The sequence below is a fragment of the Cyanistes caeruleus genome, chromosome 5 (assembly GCF_971803275.1).
Source record: "Cyanistes caeruleus chromosome 5, bCyaCae1.hap1.1, whole genome shotgun sequence".
NCBI lineage: Eukaryota > Metazoa > Chordata > Aves > Passeriformes > Paridae > Cyanistes > Cyanistes caeruleus.
This window is the reverse complement of record NC_141705.1, coordinates 40,577,715-40,601,789: the sequence shown is the minus strand read 5'-3', so window position 1 is coordinate 40,601,789 and position 24,075 is coordinate 40,577,715. Positions and strand designations below refer to the sequence as shown.

At 37.4% G+C, this 24,075-nt stretch overlaps 1 protein-coding gene across 32 annotated transcripts in view; it reads left to right on the top strand.

Moving 5' to 3' along the window:
- RAPGEF2 (Rap guanine nucleotide exchange factor 2) overlaps positions 1–24,075 on the top strand; it is a 181,900-nt gene that overhangs the window by 58,537 nt on the left and 99,288 nt on the right. For all 32 annotated transcript variants that reach the window (XR_015286523.1, XR_015286524.1, XM_086887896.1 and 29 more), the window contains 2 exons: positions 2,057–2,113; positions 15,814–15,897. Coding sequence is in view for 30 of the 32 variants with exons in the window: in XM_086887896.1 (XP_086744022.1) it covers positions 2,057–2,113; positions 15,814–15,897 (141 nt within the window). In the remaining 2 variants the exon portion in view is untranslated. The remainder of the gene's footprint in view (positions 1–2,056; positions 2,114–15,813; positions 15,898–24,075) is intronic.

The following is a 24,075-nucleotide window of genomic DNA, read 5'->3' as shown; positions in this document are numbered from 1 at the left end:
TTCAAACATTTGATGAAGTGATCTAGTTTGTACTACTTGGTCACTGTAATTTCTGACTGTTCCACTTTAACACAAAAATTGAAATGCTTGGCTACCTTCTGTAAGAGGCCTTTTCTCCCCTATTGCTGTCCTAATAATGGGACCAAAATGCTGTAAAACTCAGTGCCAGTGGTGAACTTGCGTGACTTTATCAAGAATGTGCTTCCTTCTATCCCAATTCAGAGGGGAACAAAACTTGCTTGTTAAAGTGATTCTGTTGCCTGTGACTCCTGCTCTTAGGTGGCACATTGCCCAGCATCATTCCAGACCAGTAGGGCACAGACTATCCTTAAGCAGTATTTCAATTTTTAAAACTGACTTCTAGCAATGACTTCTCCTCTGGTATGTGCTCACCAGTGACTTCGTGTCTGTGCTCCCCTTCCCTCTCAAAACAGGATCAGAGAGGGAAGATGGGGAAACCCAGGAGGTAGAAGCAGAGACAGTAGCTTCTCAGTGTCTGTAAAAGATTGTGATGAGACCCAATTTTATGGTGGAGAGAAGTGTCCGAAAAAAAAGATGGTTCTGTGGTTCAAAGTTTCTTTGCTGTGCCAGGATGGAAACAGATTTTTCATTAGCTGAAATTTATATGCAATACATGATGATTGATTTCATTAAACAGAGACATTTTTCTGTGAGAAAAGTTCTCAAAGATGGTCCAAAGTGTAGATATAAACTACTAGGGTGTGGGAAAGGCTGTGGTAGTAAAACTTGATTCTTAATTTTTATATCTATTGCTTTGCAAACAGAATTAAGATGTCCATTTTCTATTAACAATTTATGAATAGTCATGATACCACTATAAGCCTGCCACTTCTGAACAGAATAAGCATTTTTTCTCAGTATCACTTAAGTAATACATAAAATCCTGTGAGATATGAGTGCTAAGGTGACTTTTGTAGCAGTCTGTTGACTGCTGAAATGAATGATCTAGTAAATGGCAATTGATGGTGATGTCGAACCCAGACCAACTCTTACAGGCCTCAAATCAAGTTTTTTGAGACTTTTTGCCTGAGCAGCAATTCTTGAGTGCTTTTGTCTACTTACGATTGCTGGCAGCTGGTCATTGATACACCGAGATTCTGATGATGGATTATGTGAGGAAAGAGAATTTATTTCCAGAATTTAAATATAGTTCCTTATTTGACTGTTCTCATGAGCCTCTTAGGTAAATCTCTGTCTGACTGTCAAATAGCCTTGGGGTTTGCAGTCTGTTTTAGAGCTACAGCAAGGGAGGCAGTGGGATTTCTCTTGTTGCCACCCCCCCCCCCAGAAATTCAAGGCTGTTTCCTTGATGCAGTAGACAGAAATGGCATTGTGATTTTTCTACATCAAGTTAACATTGCATTTCCTAGTATGTGGTAAGTTCTGTTATAGTTGCTCTGTATTATGCCACATTTGTCAGGCAGACAGTGAATACGAAGGCACTTTAATCCTTCCCTCCAGACAGAGGATTTTCCTGCAGGAAATTCTCTCCACTTTGAGCCCTTTGGGGTTTCAACATCAAAATCTCATGGTAATTTGCAAGTTGCTGAATTTTAGCAAAATGAGAAACATTGATTTACCATGCAACATAATTTCTTGTTTTATCTATTGGGCCTGACTTGAAAAAGAGAGCAGTTTTTATATTGTATCTCTGATTAGTGTTGCACATAGTACATTTCCAACCGTTTCTAAAATTCAGAATTGTTTTTCTAAAAAAAACATAAAAAGCTACTTGGTTTTATCACATCACTATGGAAAATCAGATCGATATCATTCTTATTTATTTATAGAATTTTTTTATTGGAACAGCTAAATCTATTGTCCTAAATCAAATCTGATCTAATGATGAACAAATAACTTACATGCTTAGATTTTACAGTTTGTTCTCTTGAATTATGAATCAGCTTGGATTTAAATTAGTGGTTGGTTTCTGTACATGCTGGAGTTACTTATGGAAATGCTGAGTAACTTGAGAAAGTGAAGTCTTTGTGACACTGATAGGAATCATAACTAAAATTGACTTCTTCTCTTTCAGACTGATGTGTGAAACTGTTAGATACGAAAGGCATGAAGCAAATGAAGTACTGTACTAGTAAGTATTTCTGCTTCTCTTGTATGATGTTCAAAGAATTAATTCATATTAAAGTGAGTTGAGGACTTTTTAAATGCCAAAATTCCTTGCTTAGCATGCACAGTCTGTAAATATAGATGATCCACATTGTTTTCATCATCAAACACCAAAGAAATTTGCTAGTGCCAGGGAGAGAGCTAACAGTGGCTCCTGCTTGGTAGTGCATGTTGGATTAAATTTATATAAAACTAATAAATGGTTGTGGGATGTCTTCTCATTAGTTGTCATTTAGTCTTACTTCAGTTTTGTGAAAGTAGTAGTGATCAGCTTCTCGTGCCAGTGGTGCCAAATTGACAAATCTAACATGGTTTATAATTAGCAGGGATGTGCTCTAGTGTCAGCTCAGACTTACACTAGAGATCTGAGAATTGTAATAGCTTCATCTCTGGAAGCAATTTATTAAAACATTTATCAGATTCTTACTTGCTGCCCCCAACCCAGACTCTAAATTCATATTTTTCTAAGTTGTCTGGCATTATTTGAACAGTAAGCATACAAAGAATACACTTCTGTGCCTTCTTTTGTGCATGTGTAATTTTTTCCTGTATGGAGCATGAGGAGGAAGATGTGATTGAGTAAACTGAAATGCTGGGCCTTGACCACTCAGTGAAGTTAAATTAAGGTCTAACGAAACCCACGAATGTTATGTATGGGAAATAGACAAGGTCAAAATCCATAGGTGGATAGATAAAATCTATAGGTGGATAGAAAATTTTAATTAGACCAATATAATCTCTATTCATTTTACACACTAGTTTGCTAGGGACCATTATGCTGGTGATTTGTCCTCTTCTGGGCAGTTGGTTTATGTCTCTTATGTAACAGGGTTTTAGTTTAGATCCAGTATTTTGGTCATTCTAAGCATTGACTTAAATTTGAATTATATGCTGAATGAATCCATACTCCTAGCTAACCATATACTCAATGCAGGCAAAAAAATACAGGAAATATGTGCCTGAGAAAATACAATTCACAAATGGGAGACTGAAATCTGGGTTAACTGGAAGTGCATTTTGCAGTTCTTTTGCACTGATTTTCTTTGTCACTCCTTTCATGTGACTTCATCTTCACTTTGGTTGTTTGCCTGCCATTCCTATTTAGTTGCTTCTTGACATTTTTTTCCCCATGATTTATTCAAAAGATTTAATGGGTAGTTTGGCAGTTTCTGGATATGTATGCTAATGCAAAATTTGCTTGTTTTAGCATTTCACATCTCTGATTTAATGTTTAATGGGGTAAACCTGAAAGTTAACAGTTAATAATTTTTATTTTAAAAAATAAAAAGTTCCGTATTCTGAAACTAAAAATATATTTTCTGTTATTGTGAGCTTTATTTTTTTTTTAATTGAATAATTTTAGATCTACTTAGTAAGAAAATCCCATGAAACCTGCAGTCTAGTTTCAGTGTTCTATTTTTAGGATAATGAGCTTGGAGGGATCCTTTTTTTTGTTTCACAAATTCAGCCAATGTGTTGAAGATGCACTCTTCTAAAAAATGGAATTTCAGTTTTGCTATGTACACGTTTGGAAAAATTCTTTGAGTACTACAGGAGAGAAGCAAAGTGATAGCCAGGCTAGGATTGATCTACTCAGTTATAAGCTACAGAAAACCAGTTTGGAACATGCAACCTGGTTACTTTTTAATGAACTTACCAGAGTTATCACTTGACGCTCTTATTTTCATCGTAAAGGCTAAGGTATCAAAAGAACATTAGATTTTAACATTTTACATTGTTTTTTAAGTTAGAACTTTTCCCCCCCTGCCCCGCGTTGGTATATTTGCATTGAAATCTGAAATCAGATGCTATTATCTATTAAAATCTATTGAAATAGCTGCAACTGTTGGAGCTGCTAATTGACCTGTGTGTTTGACCTCCCTGAGGCAAAACTTAATGTCTCAGTGCAGAAAAGCCAAATCTTTATCCCTAAATGCTAATGTGCAGACTAATGCAGTTACACTGATTATTTGATCAAAAATTTTTCACTGTGAAAACTGTGTCTGTCTGCTTTGTCAGATAGCATGTGGTAGGTATAAAAAAGTAAGTTTCTATTGTGTGTATGCAATGCTGAAAAGTAATTATGTGCATTCCTTACAAGCACAGCAGTTATTTTATTCTACATTAAAAAACAACACAAAAATTTGTTGATTTTCATAGTAGCTCTCTAGATTTTTTTTTTTTTTTTATGACCAAAGAGATAAAATGGAGCATGTTGCTTAAAATTGGCTCATCTCATCTGCATTTACTTTACTATCAGCGGGTGTACATGGTAGTGACAAATTCTCAAACCCTACGGCCATCTCACTGTTTAAATGGAAACTGGGTTATTAGAAGTGGCAGTTCAGCTTGAGTTATTCTTCATTTGCCAGTCATTCTACTCCTTTCATTTGATGGGAAGTTAATGATAAAAGGGCTTAAAACTTGCAAAGGAAAACTTCAGAATTGAGGCTTGCTTGACATGCATATTTGTTTTCCTTTCTTTTTAACTTGCTACCTTTATTCAAATCTACTTAGAGATCTCATTAAAAAAATACTTGTTTTGGTCACTTAATAAATATTTTATCAGTAATCCAAAGCAAAAAAAATGTTCTTTTTTCATATCTGCATGATAGTAATTCTTGATGTCTCCTACACTGAGCTTCCAATTAGCATTTTCTTTGGGAAACAAGCGTTCTAGCAGATTTGTAGCAGGTGTTTATACCTCTGGATGGTTGAACAAAATTTTTCAGATCAAAATTTAATTTTGTGCTATGATGGCAGAGGAATCTTTGGCAATAAGTGCTTTGGATGTAAGCAAACGAGTATGTGTCTAATAAAACAAGCACCTCTTTTTCCTCATTAGTCATATGAGGGTTGTATGTATTTTTCAGCCGTGCTCTTGTCTAATGTCAAAATGTTTGTGTGCTTTTACGTAATTCAGTTTGTAACTTTTAATAAAATTCAGCATGGAGAAAGAAAAGTAGAAGTTGTATTTACAAACTGGAGATTGGAGAGAAAAAATGTTGCTTGTAAAAGACAATTATTACTACAGAGAATGTTCATGGCTGAAATGAGAAATAGCAAACTAAAGACTTAGTTTCTAAGTTACTGACCGGGGTAGGCAGATGTGAGACAAGAAGCTGTACAATTACATTGTGTCTTGATTTTTTTCCTCATTCCTAATTTGCAGTCAGGAATGAAAAACTTGCATTGAGACTGTAGTGCTTGAATGGTGGTGGAATGGGGATGGAAAAGGGGATGAGAAGTGTTGAAAAAAGATAAAGCTATATAATTTCAGCTGATTATTTTTGAAATTTCTATGATTAGAACTAAGTTCTCAGGTCTATTAGCAGTAATATATGCATCCAGCCTTACCCCAAGTATTCTGAATTACACCACTATGTCAAATCAGGAGACCCAAACACATTGATTTTGGACTAGTCATGCAGCCCTTCTGAGGGCTGGATTGGCTCAGGCATCAAATCCTGAAACAAGGAAATCTGGAAGGGGAATAAAGGAGCACAACTTCTTGGTAGATACTCAAACATTGATTGTTTTCTTAGATGAAAATGTTGGTGTCCTTTCATGAAGTAGAACAGAATGTCTCAAAAATGCTGCAGGGCAGTAGTTCTGTGCAAGGACAGGTGAGAAATAGATCTGTGAGTAGTCTTTAAGAGTGGGAATCCAAGAGTCATGCTTTTAAGTCCTAATAAAATAAAATAAATAAAAGTGACATATATTGAATTCATGGTTCTTTCACGGCAATGTATTGCCCTGAAGACCCTCAGGAGCACAGAAAGCAGTGCATGTAAACCAACGAAAATTTATCCCAAAGTTGCTGTATGTATCTGCATAGCCTGACTTGAAATGTGACAAAAATGAGATAAAACTATCTTTAGCTATTCACACACACACGCACACACACACACACACACACACGTACTCAGAGAAAATTCTGAGTTGGAGGGGACTCACGGGGATTGATATCCATCTCTTTAGTGAATGGCCCATTCAGGGATCAAAACCACAACCTTGGCATCATTAGCACTCTGCTTTAGCCAGCTGAACTAATCTCAGGGTCTCATGATTTTTAAGCAGAACAGCACTGCTTGAGACCACCTTATTGAAATTGTGTTGAGATGGAGTGCTTTTATAGATGCAATGTATGTAGTCTGTAGTTGTATATATTTCTATCTTGCAGATACAAACCTTAATTCCCAAAAGACTGTAGAAAAGAATTGCTAGAGAATCTCCCAAGTAAGAGGTGATAAGACCAGAGGAACTGGCCTCAAGTTGTGCTGGGGAGGTTTAGATTAGAAAGCAGTAACAATTTCTTACAGAAATTGTTGTCAAGCACTGGCACAGCCTACCAAGGGAGGTGGTTGAGTTACCATGCTCGGGGGTATTTAAAAGATGTAGACATGGTGCTTGGGAACATGGTTTTAGTGGTGAACACAGCAGTGGTGGGTTAATGGTTGGACTTCATGACTGTAAAGATCTTTTCCAACCTAAATGATTCTATAATCTAAATTTTCAGGTAGATCTCTTCAGGCAGTGCGTATATATATATATATATATATATATATATATGTATATTCATTCGTGCTTTCTCTACATCCATAGGTTTCTGTGGAAGTTCTGCAGCAATATATTTAATAATGCAAACAAGTGCTGCAGCAGGGCTGGCCTCTTCCATTTTGTCCTGAAAATATTCCTAAAGGTGTATTGTGCCTTCTAAAAGTTGGGCAGTTGCCAGAATATCATTGGGATATTGCCAGTTCTGCACTGCAGTAAATCAGGAACCTGATTCATATGTTGTGTTGTGGATACATTTTCTGTGGGGAATTTTTTAGGCAATGTCTATCATTAAAATAAACAGTCAAGGACTTGGCAGTTGTCTCTGTATAAACAGACACTGAATCAAGGCTTCTTAATAGTGTCAGCGATCAGTGTTACAGTCTGTTGGCTTTGCACAGCCAGTTCCAAATTTATGTTATTGTTTGACCTGATTTTGAGACTTCCTTGAATGATGACTGAAGTAATGTTTTGGCATCTTCTTTACTGTAAATGTTTCACTGAAAGTGATCATATTTTTGTAATTCTTAGAACTTTGAGGCACTCAAAGCTTTGGTTTTGGGGATGCATTAGGAAGCTGTAAGATACAGGAACAGATTTGTCTGTCTTGACCTTAGAGTGTTTTGGATGCACGATCATTTTATTTTGCTGCTTCTGTAATTGTTTTCTGATGATTTAGGAGGCTTAATTTTTGTTCTGAATTTTTCTTCTGATACAAAGGGCTATTTCGCTTTACAAGGTTAATATCAAGACTTCAATGACAATAGGTCAGTTAGCTTGTGTGCATATATTTGTATAATGTATTTATTGATTACTTGTTTAATCCATTGCTTTAGGCTGACAGGCATTACTGACACTCTGCTATAATCTCTAATTTGACCAAAATTCTTGTTTTATTTCACTGATTGTATTTCAGAAGTGAAAAAAAATACAAATAATGTAAATACTCTAATAAAAATATACTTCTGATTATTTGTTTTCATGCATACTGTGGAATTGTTTCCTATGGTTCATTCTTCTGCATTTCCCATGGTTGCTGCCAGGAGTCAAGACACCAGTTTTCATCTTTTGCCCATCTGCAAAATATAATCATGGACATAACTTGAAATTTGCACACTGTTTAGTGAAAATCAGAGCTTCAAAATTCAGAGTTACTAGTTTTGTTACTGAAAGTATTTTAACTCTGTCTTAAATTTATTCTTATTTTTAATCTTCACTCTAAAGATAACTTCAGTGCGTTCGTATAAGAAGAAAAGTATTTGAAAATTGTGTGTGGCTAATGCATCAAGTACCAATCTCTTTTTACTTCTGTGTTTGGGATATAACTCTGAATGTGATCGAAAGCATCTGAAATGCTCTGGCAGATGTCAGGTAACTGCTTAACTGGCTTAATAAGGAGGATTAGAGGCAGTGCTGGCAATGTTAGTAAGCAGTTTCCTGGGTGTTCTGTGTTTGAACACTACAGTGGTAGCATGCAGGATCTTCAGGCAGTGAGATGTCTACCTGGGAGAATTGTTCAACTTGGACATATTTGACATCCCAAGGCACTTCAAGGCTAATGGCTAATTCTGGCAATGATTATTCAGCTAAAACAATAAACTACCTATAGCTCTCAGCATAGAGAGGATAACCAAAATGAGCAAAGAGAAACAGACAGATTAATCTGCTGGAACAATATCCTATGGAGCATAAGCTTGCGGAGCAATGTTCTTTGGGATTTCTTCTTGTGTAGTGCTTAAATGTCTGAAAGAGTTCCTAGTTCTGACATGTCAAATTTCCATTGTTTCTGCTTCTCTCAAGTGGAGACCTGGGAACATGAGCAGTGTCTTTGGAATTACTCTGCTTACTTTCTGGAGTTGATTTAACTTTGAATACTGAGTATGATTGCATGAAAATGTAATAGGTACACCTTAGTTTGTAAGTTCTTTTATCAAAACAGTTATAAATGTTATAGATTGTAGGATGACAATATTATATCAAATTTAAATGTAAATCTTGAATGAATCCTGTCGTGGTTGGCATTTTAAAGAATTATTGTCTCCATAAATCAAACTAGTTTTTTCACAACCAAGAAATTGTTCTTGCCAAATTCATGACCTTTTCATGATGTAGCTTGAAAATGGCTCTGAATGGAAAGCAATTCTGGATGTTGAGAGTGACTGAAATTAGGGGTCCTTCCGGCATCTGGAGTTGCTGGAAATCAGTGTTGGAGGGAGAATGACACCTCTGTTGCTTAGGTCTCAGCACAGACGCAAGTGTGAAAGGAATATTAAGCAGTAGTTATATGGAAGTAATTTCTGCGCTTGTTTCCACCGAGACCTGCATGCTGCTTAGCTATTTTCACATGCTGTTTTAAAGGAGTTGGCTGAGAAGCCAATGACCAGAAGGTGGGCAGAAGAGCAATGACTTTTGTTCAGCACGTGCTTTCAAGTCCAGGTATTGAATTTTGCACTGAAGTGATGTCTTATTTGACAGAATCAAAGCATGTTTGACAGCAGTGGTCACAAAGACTTGCAAATTCTTGCCACTATACATTCTTATGATGTTCATTATCTCAGTTGAACCTGAGTAAGCATGTGCTGAATGTTATTTGTTATTCCAGAAGTTCTAGTAGTGCTGTGTCTCATTTTGATGGAGAATGAGAATTAAATGGCTTGCTATTTTTAAAACCTAGCTATTTCTAAAGAAATCTTAAAGAAAAGTGCTGTATCAGGACTTGTTAGGTAACAGATGGTATAGATATTTGAGATTTATTTGGCCTTTCAACAGGTTGATTTAAATCTTGGTTGTAGCTGAATATTTTGGAGAGTTTTTCAGCACCTTAAGTAATCAGGAAACCTGAAAGCTGAAATTGGAACACCCATGCTACTGTAGACAGATGCCCTAGAGAATTGATATGTGTGGTGGACATGTTTTCTTGTGAAGAATTTCTTTGATTTGCCATTAATATAATTCAGATATATAATTGTGTAGTTGCAAACATGCAAGTGCTGCTGATTGCTTTATATAGAAATAAAATATATATGATTTGAAAATAAAGCTATAGTTTTAAGTAGCATATGTGTAGCTACTTGATGGTCTGGGAATAAGAAGCTGCCCCTTCTCAGGGCATAAACAGATTACAGCATGAAGAGTTTGATACAAGTGCTGGAGACTGTGAGAAAGCCTGCCAACTTCTTGGATTTTGTCAGTCTGGAGATTTATAAGCACTTCTTGATTCTTGAACTTTAAGTGCCTCTGAGGTCTCAGAGAAAACAGTCATATGCTAGAAAATGTGAAAGCCTCAGTCTGAAAATACTGTCTAAGCTCATCAGTGCTGACAACCTAATGATGTCATAGGCCATTGCATAATTACTCAATTGAAGTTTCCAGACAGAACAGTTAGTGACAGCTATGAAGTTTCTTTGCACAGTTCTGTCTTCAGTTTTTTGTGTAATTTTCCAAGCAGAAAGGTGTCCTGCCTGGCTGCAGGTTGTAGTTTTGTTAAAGGACTATGTCAAGGATGGGGCAACACAGTGGGAAGGCATTGCAATCCAATTTATGGCTTTCTGTTTCTAGCTCCTGAATTCCTGTAAATCAGGTTCTCTGACATTCTGGGAAATTATACATGGATTCTCCAAGAAATCTTCTGCTCTCTAAAGTGCTGTAATACAAGAGTGAAAATTTCAAGCAGATTTATTAAAATTTTGTTCAACTAAAGCTCAGATTATGAATAAAACCTGCACATGGGTGGGTATTTTGGTATTGGCTTTCAGTTTTACACCACTGTAAGGTTGCTGCTAGAACCTGAATATTATGAAAACTCTATCATAGTAGTTACAAGAGAAGAACATTAAATCTTGGTACTAGAGTCCTTTTGTTGTTGTCTCTGCAGAACACAAATCTTATTTTCAGGACAGAATGAGTGTGTATTGATTTTGTTGTTCTTACTGCCCCTAATGAGTGACTTCGGGGTTGGCTTCATTCTGATTCTCTGCAGGATAAATTGCTTGTGTCATCTAACTTTCTTGGCAATAAATCTTGTTTCTGTAACCAGGGAAAGCAGATAGCTTTGCTGCTTTTGGTAGGCTGTATAACTTTTAACAGTCCTACGTTTCATCCAGATAAATACCCAGAACAGTAGCTGAGCTGAAGAAAGATCCCAAAACAAACAACTTTCCCTCAGTCTCAGCTATTTGAAGCAACGTGTTCTGTCACTTAAGGCTAATATGTAGAATAAAGTCTAGCCTGCAAAGGTTTTTGTATGCCTGCTTGGAAATGTACATGTGTCAGTAATTCCTGATTTCAGTTATTTCCACTCCCACTGTGCATACAGCCCTGCAAGAGTGGAGGGAGCGTGCAGAGAGGAATTCAAAACTAGAATGGGAGTGCTTTATGCCTGGGTTAGGTGAGCTTTGCTTTCAGCCTGATGTGTATCATGGAATCATTAAGGCTGGAAAACACCTCCAAGATCGTTGAGCCCAGCCATTAGCCCAGCACTGTGAGGTCTGCCACTAAACCCTCTCCCCAAGCACATCTTCCCCTTTTTTCAAATACTTCAGGGATGGTGACTCGAGCATTTTCCTGGGCAGCCTGTTCCAGTGCTTGACCACCCTTTCAATATCCAGTCTAAACCTCCCCTGGGGCAACTTGAGGCTATTTTCCTATTGTTTGCTGCCTGGAAGAAGAGCCCCATCTGGCTACAGCCTCCCTTCAAGCAGTTGTAGAGTGATAAGGTCTCCCTTGAGCCTCCTTTTCTCCAAGCTGAACGCCCCCAGCTCCCTCAGCCACTCCTTGCAGGACTTGTGCTCCAGACCTTTCACCACTCCATTGCTCTGTGGAGCTTTCACTGCACTTCCAGTCTCCTCATGTGTGACAGCTGCTGCTTCAGTGGTTGTGGTGATGCTGGACAGCAGTGGCAGCCTTACTAAACTAGTAATAGGAAAGATCTTACCTCAGCAGATGTCTTTCCTTTTTACATCAGCTTGACTGACAGGTGCTATGAACCTTCCCCTTAACTTTCCTAAGCTGTAAAAACCCCGTGTGTCTCTTGAAGGATGCCTTTGTGGAAAGGTCATCAGCATCAATCCTGCTTCAGCTAATTCCTGATGAAGTGCTTATGTGGACTTAATGCCCTCCTGCAAACCCAGTCAGGGAAGTGTCTTGTCCACAATAAAGCTTTTTAAGAACAATTTGCTGATGTCTCTTTGGCAGAAGAAATATCTTTAGGACAAATAAATTTTCTAGATTCCTCTGTGGGCTGTCAGGGGTAGGCACTATTCTAGCAGTGAAAGAAAACTTTATAATTAGGCGTATTCTCTAGAATTTAGTTTTAATGTTTAAAATAAAATGTGAAATGCAATTGCAAAGAAAACATTTTGAATGTGTGTTCTCTGTTGAGTGAAATGGTATTTGCATGAGTCCTCAGGTGGCCAGAAGAAGTGCTTTTGTAGTTCAGCATCAGTTTCTTCTATAGTTCCTTCTGCCTTTCATTACAGGCACAAAAGTCCTGAAGAATGCAAATGCATTGTTGATGAACAAATGTCAAGCATTGTACAGAAAACATGGAAGCTTGATTGAAAGCCACATGATGTTTGAATAGGATTGTGGAAAGTCCAGAATCCTTAAAATGAAAGAATTGCACATGTTTCTTGTGACAGTACTGTCTAGCAAAAGCTGGCTGCCAAATGGCTTTGTTGAGGCTTAATTCTAATCAACTGAGAGTATAGCAAGTGTTAAAAGTGAAGGAGTTAAATATATTTTCATATGAAAGGAATAGATCAGTCTTCCATTTGCATTTTTTTTTTTTTTTTCTGAGAGAGGCATGTGGGTTCTGGAGAAAGTAATGTGTTTGCTGTACATGTGGAATTTTTTCAGATGTTTTGCTCAAGACTATATTAAAACACTACTGGTTGTAAAAATGAGGAGAATTAATACCCTATCTGTGTTCTTTGCTCTTGAAGACTGTCTTGGAAATATATATGATGTTTTGGCTGACAGAAGAATACAGAGTGTAATTCAGGGAAGATACCTTGAATGCAGATGCATTCTGTAATAATATTCCACTACTGTGACACAGCAATATTGAAGTTTTTTGGGTTTTTTTTTATTTAGATAATTGAAGTGTTAAGTTCAGTAGCTATGCATGATGCAAATAGCTTAGAGCTTACTCAAATGTAACTGTAAAAATGAAACCAGTTATTAAGCACACATAAAGCAAAAGGAAAACAAATCAAATTAGATGGTATTCCTCAAGTTTGATTTTTTTTTAATCAGTTCTTTTAGCTGTCAAATGAGCAGATGCTTCATTTGCTTATATACAAAATGGATAAAGTATGATGTTCATGACAGATAAGTGAGAAGGAACAACAGCTTTTGAAGAGCCAGCTTGCAGAGAAAGAGAATAAACCTGTGAATTGGCAAAAAACAGAGATAAAACCGAGTTGGATGATTAACTGAGTAAAAAGTCATGCTGTGTGTGATCAAATAAGAAAAGAATCAAACCACTGCAGCTGAATGCATATCATTCTAGGTATTTGTTAAATGATTCAAAGGTAGATTCAAAAGTAGCCTTAAGAATTTGCACATTGAACGTATTGACTAGTGCTTGTGAAAGCCAGTAGCTGCTATTCCCTTTGAAGTTAAAAGATCTCCAATGAGAAAAGATAACTGAAGCTCCTTACAAATAGGTGGTTTAAGATAGGATTTCAAAAAGGTAATCAGCTCTTAAAAGGAGGAGAATAAAACTTGGGTGTTAGTAGATTTACAGAAGTTAAAATACTTTCTATTAGCTTAACTTCTTTTCTGCTTCAATTATTTTACCATTGGAAATGCCTTTCTGGAAGCATGATAAGATCTTCTAGATTACTTTTGTTTTAGAATAATGAAATCTGTCACCCCAGGTTCTGTACTATCAGACTACACTTTAATATTTGGCCAAACTTCCAGTTTTTAGGAAAAGGGGAGGGAAAAATAAATACCACCCCCAAGACCCCAAAACTTATGTGATAATATAATGTGCTGTAATCCACATGGAAAAATTATTATTCACATCCTAGTGCAGTTACTTCCCAGCTATTTGGGAGATCATTTTGTTTATATCCATTGCTGAAAATTTCTATTTCAGAAACTTGGTGGTAATTAGTCCAGATTATTTGTATGTAGAATGATAGCTATTAAAGAACATAAAAAACCCCAAAAACCTACCAAACTTACAGTTCAGCAGCAATGCTGTTGTATGCCTGCCCAGCATAGGACTCCTGAGGAAAGAAGGAATTTTTAAAGATGTGTAACTTAACTCAGGTGCGTGTTTATGTTTTTAGGAATGATATTTTTGTGGGAAGTGCTGGTTTTCTTTAGTTTATCTGCTTTAACTTTGTTCTCTGCACTTATGCACAGTGTTGATTTTTCTAGACCAACAAGTCTGAGGGTGATGAAGGCCCATGTGAAAAGCCAGCAAGTGAGGCACATTTCAGAATGGGCAGCTCAGAATGCTTCAGCTATGTGAATCAAAATGGTGTTGTTTTAACTGTAGGACTGTGTTATTGCTTTGTTTTCTGTGATCTATCAGTATAAAGAAGTATTTCTGAAATCTTGATTTTGAAGATGTTATCACTTGTCTGGTGTGTGCATCACTTCGCTGGTCAGGACACTGGCTGCTAGAAAAGGAATATAAGCTCCATCTTCTTATTCAGCTCCTCTGTTCTTGGCCATAGGTTGTGTCCCCTCAGTTTCCTCTGCTAATTTTCTATGTTTCTGTCCTTTCTCTCATGCTTATATTATACAGTGAGAAATGAAAATGGAGCATGATTTTAGATTGGACGATTTGCTCTCAGCCCTTTTAGGCTAACACACTTGTTTTAAGGACCACTGTGTATGTACTTCTTAAATTGCAGTTCTTCAGATGAAAAGTGCACTGCTAACATGTACATTGCCTACTAAGAATTAAGATTAGATTTTAATACTATGCTGTCATTGGTGTTAAAAGATGTGGGCTGTTCTTGTTTGAAGTAGACCTGGTTGTTGCTAAAGACTTGAGACATATAATTTAAAAAATGAAGGTGCTACAAATTAATTAAGTAATCTGCATCTCTTAGTGTCACCAGGGATGTGGTTTTCGATAAGAATGCTCATGCAGTTCATAACTCCATTAGTCTTGAATTCAATTAGTCAGATTCTCTGGAAGAAGAAGGAATGGTAGAAACTGAAGTACAGTAGAGAGATTCTCAGCACTGACCGTCAACATGGAATGAGACTGCAGCTATTTCTAGTAACCTTAATCTATTTTATTGTCATGTCCAAACATTGTTTGAACTTACTTATCCAAAGAGAGTCTAAGCATATGAAAAGGATTTTGTATTACTCAAGGAGCAACAGCTGAATCTACAGTAGAATAAATTTGGCCTGGATGACAGTCTTCCTCATCCAGTTCTTCTAAGGTTGAAGAGAGGGGAAAAGAAACTTTTTGCCCCTTTTGTTGGGAATTTATTTAGGTGCCAGGAAGAGACATGAAAGGGGCAGTGCTTAGCAGCAGCAGATACTGATGACTGGCAAATCTGATGTAGGTTTACCATCTTAACATCATTAATATCAAATGCTTCCAATGGTCTCTCACCTTGTAGGAAGGCATGCTGATGCCGAAAGAAAAATTCCTATCTTGAAGAAAGGGCTGAGAAGAAGATGTCTAGTATTGAGGAAAGATGCCTTTATTTATAGAGGGAAAGATGCTACAGCTCTCTTCAGCAAGAACTGAAGAACTGTCATTCTTCTTCAGTGCATTTGATAGAATACAGTACAATATGTTTACTGTAGCTTGGCTTCCCTTAATCACTTACAGTTATATTTAATTTGAATTGGGCTGTTACCAAATGGGTGGACGGATAGATAGATAGATGCTTTTAATAAAGTCAAGGAAATGAAATTAGCATTCTAATAATGCATATATTTGCAGGTGGAAATTAGAATAGTTTCATGGAATTATTTTTTCAATAATTGAATTGTGTCTTCCTTGCATAGTTTGGAGCATTTTTTGCCTCTTTGATGTTCCTTATAGTGCAAATTTGGTACTGCTGTGAGTAATTTAAATCAAATGTTTTAAACTGTGTAATTTTTTTATTTTTATTATTCCAGCCCTGATGATATTGGTACCTGTTGGTATATCCTGCTGTCTGGTTCAGTCTTCATTAAAGAATCCATGTTTCTTCCAAGGAGCAGGTATGTCAGCTATGAATGTACTGCATTCTATATTTTAAACATAAATCGTGAGATATAGAGATTTTTTAGCATTTAAAGATAGCATTTTATATTTAATGAGACAAAGAAGAACAAATCTAAACACATGTCTCCTGCCTTTACTAGCTGTGGTGTTTCATGCCCATAGCTAGAATTGAAAGTCCATCTTTGTGGACAGTGTATAACTGTCCAAAGTGTCATGCAGATGCTGTCGATTTAAAAAATAAAACCACTAAAAATCTGGAGTGAAGTACTGAGTAGTCTCTTCTTGTGAGTAATCAAACTTCAAATTATAGGGTGCACTAGAATTTGGATGTGGATGTCTTTCCTTACTGTGCACAAGTCTCTGGTGCATGTTTTAGCATATGTTTAGATCACATTACTGCATGTTTTGCTGCTTCTGTATAAGGTTGTGCTTCATGCAAATGGATTTTCAATGAAGAGTGGTTTCTTACATGGAAAAGTTTGAGTGTGAGGTACTCAAAATTTATATTGCTCCAATAAAAAATAAAAAAATTTGGAGCTATGGAAAAAATTGCAAGTCATTGCAATGATTTTAGACTAAAGTCACTGAGCTTGATAATTTTAACGGAAGCAGAGCAGAATTATTTTAAAATGCTGGTTCTATGCATATTCATTCAGACTACTGTAAAAGGCTCCTTTGAAGTATATGGCATGTAATAAAATTTGTGAAAAGCAAAATGAAAGAATGACCTGTCTCTGTATAGTATCATGAAAGCACTGGAAATTTTTTTACAGTTTTAAACAGTGGGAAACCACTTCATGGCTAGTGTTGGGTGGCATATGAAACATTAGATCTTCACATCTGCCTTCCAGTGGGAGGGAGAGCAGTGCAAAAATCTTGGGACTTCCATTTGATGATAGTGGCATTTTCTTGGCACAGTCAAACATCTTGTGTCTGTCAGGCACTGCTGATAAAAAGGTTTATTAGATGTGCCATTTAATAGTTGATGCTAAAGGTGCAAAACTGATTATTGGAAAAAGTAGCACAACAACAGATTATAGGACCCCTACTTCTGGAAGGGTGAAAATTGTCCCATACGTCATCCATGAGCAGGCATTGCCAGGAAGAAAGCTGGAAGAAAGTGCTACCTTTAGATAACAGGAAACAAGATATATAATATCTGTATTAATGTTGGGGGGTTGTGTATAGTCCATGGCAGGAATCTTCTGTTCCTCTGAAACACAGCAATGCTTGCGTCTCACTCACTTGGACACTTGAAGAGATGTGATACTGAGTAAGATAAACAATGAGCTTGAGACTCTTCCTGGGAGAATGAACAGAAAATTACAGATCCTGTGACAATAAGCAGAACATTTCAAGTGCTGTTCATATGCAGAAATGTGTAAAATGACATCTGGGACAATGTCTGATAACTTAGTGAAGTACAAGCATGGAAGTTGGCATAAGAATAGGTTTTATAGTTGTAGATGAAGTCAAGTAGATGTCAAAGCTGGTGTCTTGGGAAGCAAATGCAAGAGAGACAATTTGTTAATTAACAAAGATAAGTTAAAATAAGTAAAATTAAGAAACTTTAATTATATAAGATAGAAAGTATTTTGGGAGAGTAAAACCAGAGTCATTTTGGTGAGTGGCTTTGTGCTTAGAAGCTGTAGTCATGGAAGGGTAGGTGAGTGCCTTATTAAAATTTAGGACAAGGTTAATCAGGATTTTTTCTTTGTAAATGATTAAGTTGCAACTGGGCTTTGGGCTCATCCATGAATCAGAAACTTGGAAAAAGTGAGAGAGCACCCAGTTAAATTTCTGATTTGGAATACTGGTGGCTAAGAGGTGATTTATTAATTTATTTATTTAGTAAGAAAATTAATAAAATTCTGTTTTTCATCTTTACTTATGCTGCCAGTGACTTGCTGGGAGAGAAATAGCAAACTGCTCAGATATACATACTGGGCAATAGAGACCGATTAGTAGAAATGCTAAAATAAAATTTTACGGTGCTCAGAAAAAAGGGAGTGCAACCTACTGAGAAGGCTGCTGTCCAGAAAGAGCTGATAAGGTGGCATTCCAGAATCTAAAGAGTAGTGTCAAAAGTGAACAAAAGATGATTGCTGGATAAGTGTTTGCTTGACCTAGTGGACAAACTTGCCTACAACCTTTCAGGTTTGTTCTCAGTCCTGCGCAGAATTTGTTCTTACTCTTAACTTTGTGGCAGTGCCATCTGTACAGAGTAGGATAGAGAGCTGTCACTAGACTTAAGCTGACTCTTGCAAGTACCTTAGTGAATTTGACTGCATATGCTTAGCATATTATTTGCATTTGGGTCCTCTGTTAGCTGATTTGCTTGCATTAGTTTTAGATGTAGCATCCTCAGACTGGTTGGTGAGTAACACTGGAAATGTTCTTTTGTTGTATGTGTTATGTCAGGTAAACTTCCTGTATTTCTTTCTTCCAAATCATTGTGCCCATGGCTTTCATTTCTAGTGTTAAGATACCATTTAAAATTGTTTCACTAGAGACACTAGGTTTGGCAGATAATTAAAATATAGTTGGGAAGAAGAATATTTTTAAAAATATCCCCTTCACTTGCTATGAAGCTGTTTAAAAGCATAAGAAATGGCCACACCCCTGCTTTTGCACTGCTGAGGATTAGGAGCAGCACACCCTAATTTACTGCCTCCCACCTCAGGGAGACTTCCCCAGGCCAGACACCTCTCACTCCCCTCCCCTCTCTGGTGGGAGAGATCACGAGTTGGGATGAGAGCAATTTACAAGCAGCAGTGAGATAAGAAAGATGAACAGTAACAGCAGCAATGCTACTAAAACCCATGTAAATAAAAAATAATACAGCAGTCCAGAATTAACCAGCTTACTAGTGTATAAGATATGGGCAAATAGCTACTTGTTGAGTTAGAAATGAGTGTCAAAGCTGCCAATTTTTGACAAAGTTTTATAATGTACCGGATCACTTGTAAAATTACTTGTAACTAGCTACTGAACAAGTCTAATTCCAAATTTAAAAAAATAGTTGCTCAAGATGGAATATTGGATGGAATACATGAAGTCCTAAATTGAGTATTTAGCTTTGGAAATGTTAACATCTAAACTATGCCTGTTATTTTTTGAAAATAGCATGAGTTTAATATTGTTTCCCTGTTGTAATACAGTTTAGCTTGTATTTGTTCAAACTCCAAGCCTTCAACTAGCAAATAGTGTGCATAAGATAAGGCTAGATTATATTGTCTTTAATTTATTATTTTGGGAAAACATACAATCCACAGTTTTAAATAATTATGCTCTGAACAATTAAAGCTGCCATTTATTTGATGATGTAAGGTAAAGCTTTATCTTGTTCTCCTGTTTAATTTCTGTGGTTTACAATGGTGAAATTTATTTTGGCTGTTTAATATGAGGAAGATTATCCCTCTTCCCTTCTACCTCTTTCCCCCCAACTTTCCTATTAATATTTTCAAACTTCTTCCTTTACTTTAACGTATCAGGCATATTAAACTAAACAGTCCTTAATTCTTTCCTCCCATCGTGGCCATCAAACTAGCACAAATTAACACTCAGTCCCCTCATAATTTCTCCCGAGCATCTGTACCCTGGAGCAGTTCACATGGTAGAATGAGGTTTATGTATGAACTCCAGAAAATAAATGAGCAGAAAATGCAATTCCCTGAGGGCTGTCCTGGCTCTCCTGTGTTTTCATATGGCCACTGCCAGCAACTGTGTGACAAATGTCTTTTGGAATGGCCTCTAGCTTGCCTTGGCCTGCTCCATGCTCTCACCACCTTTGGTCATTTGCTAGGACTTCCTGTGTGGTTTTTGTACCAGAACCTTGCTGCTAGTGTAGACTCCACTGGGTTCTTTTGTATTACTGAAATGGGAGCTGCAGTATCAAAAAGTCTCCTACATCTCCCACAGCTCACCTCATTCTTGCTCTTGGTCTCCATGACCAGAGGATGCAGCTGTCCCTTAGCAGCAACAAAATACAGAATTGCTGGGCAGTTTTTCTCAGACTGTTGGCTCTGGTACTTGGGGTTTTCTGCTTTTCTCCTCGAATGCTTCCGAGCCTTTCTGGGTGGTATGTGCTGTGCTTGGGTGGTATGTGCTGTGCTGCTCAGGCATCCCACTGTGCCGACTTGCCACCCACAAACCTGCCTTTACACTTGGTTTTCACTGCTGGCTCATCTGCTGTCTCCTTGCTGCAGCCTCTTTTCCTTCACTGCTGCTACATCATCCAGCCAGTTCTCCCCTCACTGCCTCATGTGGTGGTGGAGAGCTGCTTTCCCTTTGGCAAGTTCACAGATTTTACATACAGGAGCAATTATTTAAGCTTTTTTCCTCTAATTAAAAGATTTAAGTTTTGAAGGGGAGAGAACATCTGTTTTTCACTATTTTCAAATTTAGAAAGGATGTATATGTTTAAATATTGATGGTTTAGCCCTCTGGTCCTTCCCATACTAAAACAGTTTCAAAAATGGAATGGAATATCTAGTCATATTGGAGAGTCATTGAATAAATTATGGACTTCTTTTGAATGTGTGTAAAGCAATAGCAAAACTCAGTTTATACAGAAATGTTTTGTCTTCATCCAAGTGTATCCTCATTAACTTATGAAAGTAACCTTTCAGGATAAAATTTGTTAGGGATTTTGGCAGACTTTTTTATTTTGACAGGTAATGAATGGTGTAACGGTGCTGGAGCAGAGCCTTTGGCTATCTACATGCATTTATACAGCTTTGTGTATCTGAAATGTACTTCCTAATTTTTGTGATGTCTGAATCATGCAGTTTTGTGGGGTTTATGTATATCTAACTGATGGTGTGTTTATATTCTGAATACAGAATTGCCTTTGATTGATCTTTTGAGTCAGTAAAATTATGCTGATAGCTTTAATCACAATGATAAAATCCTTCTCGCAGTATGACTCATATATTTGTGACTTAGTGTTTATTAATAATGGCTATTGCTGGCCGAAACCTATGAGATAACAGAATGAAACTCGGATTTTAACTGAGAGTGATCAGTATACACAAATATTTAAACCGTGATAAAATCCCCTAGAAAGGAATTTTCTTCTCCCCCTGAACAGGAAACAGAGTTTTAGAACAATGGACTTGTGGGAGGCTCAGAGTTGTACTTTTGGGAACTGCTAGTTATTTAAGCTGCAGAGGGAGTTGATCAAGAGCTGTGTGGAGCTTACTTAGCTTTTACCAGTTTTTGAGTTGATAATGGCTAAGGATTTGTAGTGTTGTGATGGAAACTTCAAGACCATACACTGGAAGTTCATAGAGAAAAGTAACTCAGGTTATAGTTCCAAGTCTGTTTAAGAAGTTACTTGAAAGCGTGTGCTTTGGATTTAGTTTTGCGCTTGGAACTCTGTCTTGAATGGAAAACTTTGGTATGCTGGATTTTCCTGTGACCTGTTCGTTGTATTGGTAGGTCTGTGTCAAGCTGGTGGTGCTCTGAAGCCATACTCATGATTATGTATCTCTAAGAGCTGGTGGGAAGGCATAGTATGTGGTATTGTTGTGGGCTGACCCCCCTGCTGCCTTGTCCTCTGTCTGGTTTGAATGCCTTGGTTCAGCATTTCAGTCCCATCAATTGAAACTGAAGCATGAAGGAGTGTGATCCTAGGATTTAATCTAGGAAAGACTGAGATCATAAGCTGAAGGAGGAAGTTGGAAGTAGTGGTGATGTCAGTCCATTTATGACTGTGTGGCTATCATGAATTACTCACAATGAATTTTAAATAGACATCGAGAAACAAACACTAATTGCTTTGTACTGTCTGCTTTTGCCCAAAAGACTGCATTTGTCCTTTTGGATGGAGATGCTTACTGTTACCCACAAGCAGAAAATCAGACTTGCCACAGCACGTGTGACTGTGATTACTTATTGAGACTCAGACTCCTAGAGAAAATAAAATCTTGCTTACAAGAGGTAGCATTTTACTGGGAGTGCCTGATCTGGCCATGTACCTTGAATTTGCTAATCTGCTGTTGGTATCGTGGTCAGTGGTACCGGTGCAATCCAGCACTCGCGCGTGTGTGTCATTGCAGGCTTCCTTAGGAGGTGCTGGAGGAGCTGGAGCTGCCGTGGGGCCGTGCCTGAACCCAGCTCCCCGAGGACTGGCTGGCAGGCAGGGCATGCAGAGAGGGTTTCAGGAGAGTCTGACTTCATCACTTCAGACACAGTCAGCTCTGGCTGTAGCTGAATTAACTGAGCCATAAACTGATGGGCCTTTTGATGTCACCTGCTATTTCAGCAAAATTTGTGATTCAGAGCACAGGCTCAATGTCACCCAAAAGTGTCCTTAGAGTTTGAAAAAAATGGTGTACAGGTTTTTTTCAATATGAATACTTAAAATTATTTTTACAGCTAATTTATCCTTTATCCCGTCCATCTTCTGCTCTGCTGAGTAATTGAAGAGTTCTTTGAGGTCTGAAACCAATCATGACAGTATCTGAGGTGTTGGGAAACAGAAGAGGAGACAGTTTCTAAATGATGAGATTGGCTGTTGTCTGCTGTTGTTCCTGTCATATTTCAGTGCTACTGGAATTTTGTTTTTGTGGAGCTGATAAAATGCTAGGGGACTTAATCTATTACACTGGCATCTTTTGAAAACAAAAATAGAAATTCAGCGTTGTGTGTCTGGTGCTACCAGGCTTTCTTCCAAGTTTGTAATGACAAGATAATAATGAAGCTGAAAGTGTCAAACAACCTGAATGTCTTTTCAGTGAGCTCGAGTTGTTTTGTTTCCTCTTAAGGAGACAGAAACTTTCAGGGATGGAAATGCTCATGGTAGGAGAAAAACAAACTTCAGGAGCTCTCACAAATGCAAACCTTATACCAGTTTCTAGATGTATATACTTAGAGCTACAGACTTCTGTCTCTTTGAATGTAAAAGACCTGATGATGAGTTTGAGAAGGTCTGGGTCACCTGGTGGTGCTCAGGGGCATTTGTGGAATGTTCAAAACAATTTCATATGCTTTCTGTAGGGGAGACACTGTTAATTGGTGGTGCAGAGCTTTCAGATTCATCAGATCCTTGGGTTTGGTTTTTCATTGTTTCATGCATGGTAACTGTAAGCTGGGTCAAGATGATACTTCTTGACACTGTTGGTACATTTAAAATAAGTAAAGAAGTTAGGCTTTTCTTACACTGTGCTTTATTCACTTCAGTGGTGGTTATCTTCCCCATTGAAACTTTTGTGGCTTTGTGAAAATACTTTAAAGTTAAGGGTATCTGCTGTAATGAAAAAATGTCACTTGTGATTTAGAGCATAGGAACAAAGTATGTAACATTCCTAATTCCAGACCAGTGCTTTATGGAGATTTTTGCTGTAAACCAATTAAAGGTTTTTTTGCATTTATTATACAGATTAAATATAATGAAATTTTTTCAGTGGGATATTGCCAATGCCAATGCAAAACAGAATCTGAGGTAACACGAGCAGTAGATTTTATCTGTGTAAGCATGACTGTATCTTAATAGCTTAGAGTAACTGAAACAGACCATGAGGAGAAAATAAAATTATTCAGAAGAGTTTAACAAACTAGATTCACGGGGCATAATTTTTGAGTAGGACAGGAGAGGAAAAGAGAGAAGAATGCTTTAAGGTAGCTGATAGAGGAGATGTAATTTTTGATGACTCTGACTGATACCACCTCTCAGATCCCATTTCTATAAATCTTATAAAGTTTGGATTAAGATTTTGACTAATTTTTGGGAGAAACATGCTGGGATGGTGGTGGGGTTTTTTGGGGCTTTTCTTGTTATTATCTTCCCCCATGCCCCCCTCTGCCCCACCCCCTGTCTGGGTGTGAAAAAGATTGATTCCACTGAAAACACTCACTTTTTTCCTGAAGACATTGTATTCTCATTGTTGAAAAATTCTGGTGCAGGTTAGTTGATTGCCTGGTTTCTAAAATATGCTTAGTGAAAGCTGGCCTTGAAACAGTATGGTTTCTTTACTGACCCTTCTTTTTAGCTTATTTTGTGTCTCATTGGCTAGAGGCACCTTTCTAATCCCAGCATTAGGGTCTCTAATGGAGCATGTCAAAATTTGAAGTCATTGAGAACAATATCTAAGCAATCTTGGAAACATTGTTCATCTTTGCTTTTGCTTTTAGTGCTCTCCTGTCCATTATAATTATGTGATACATTTTAT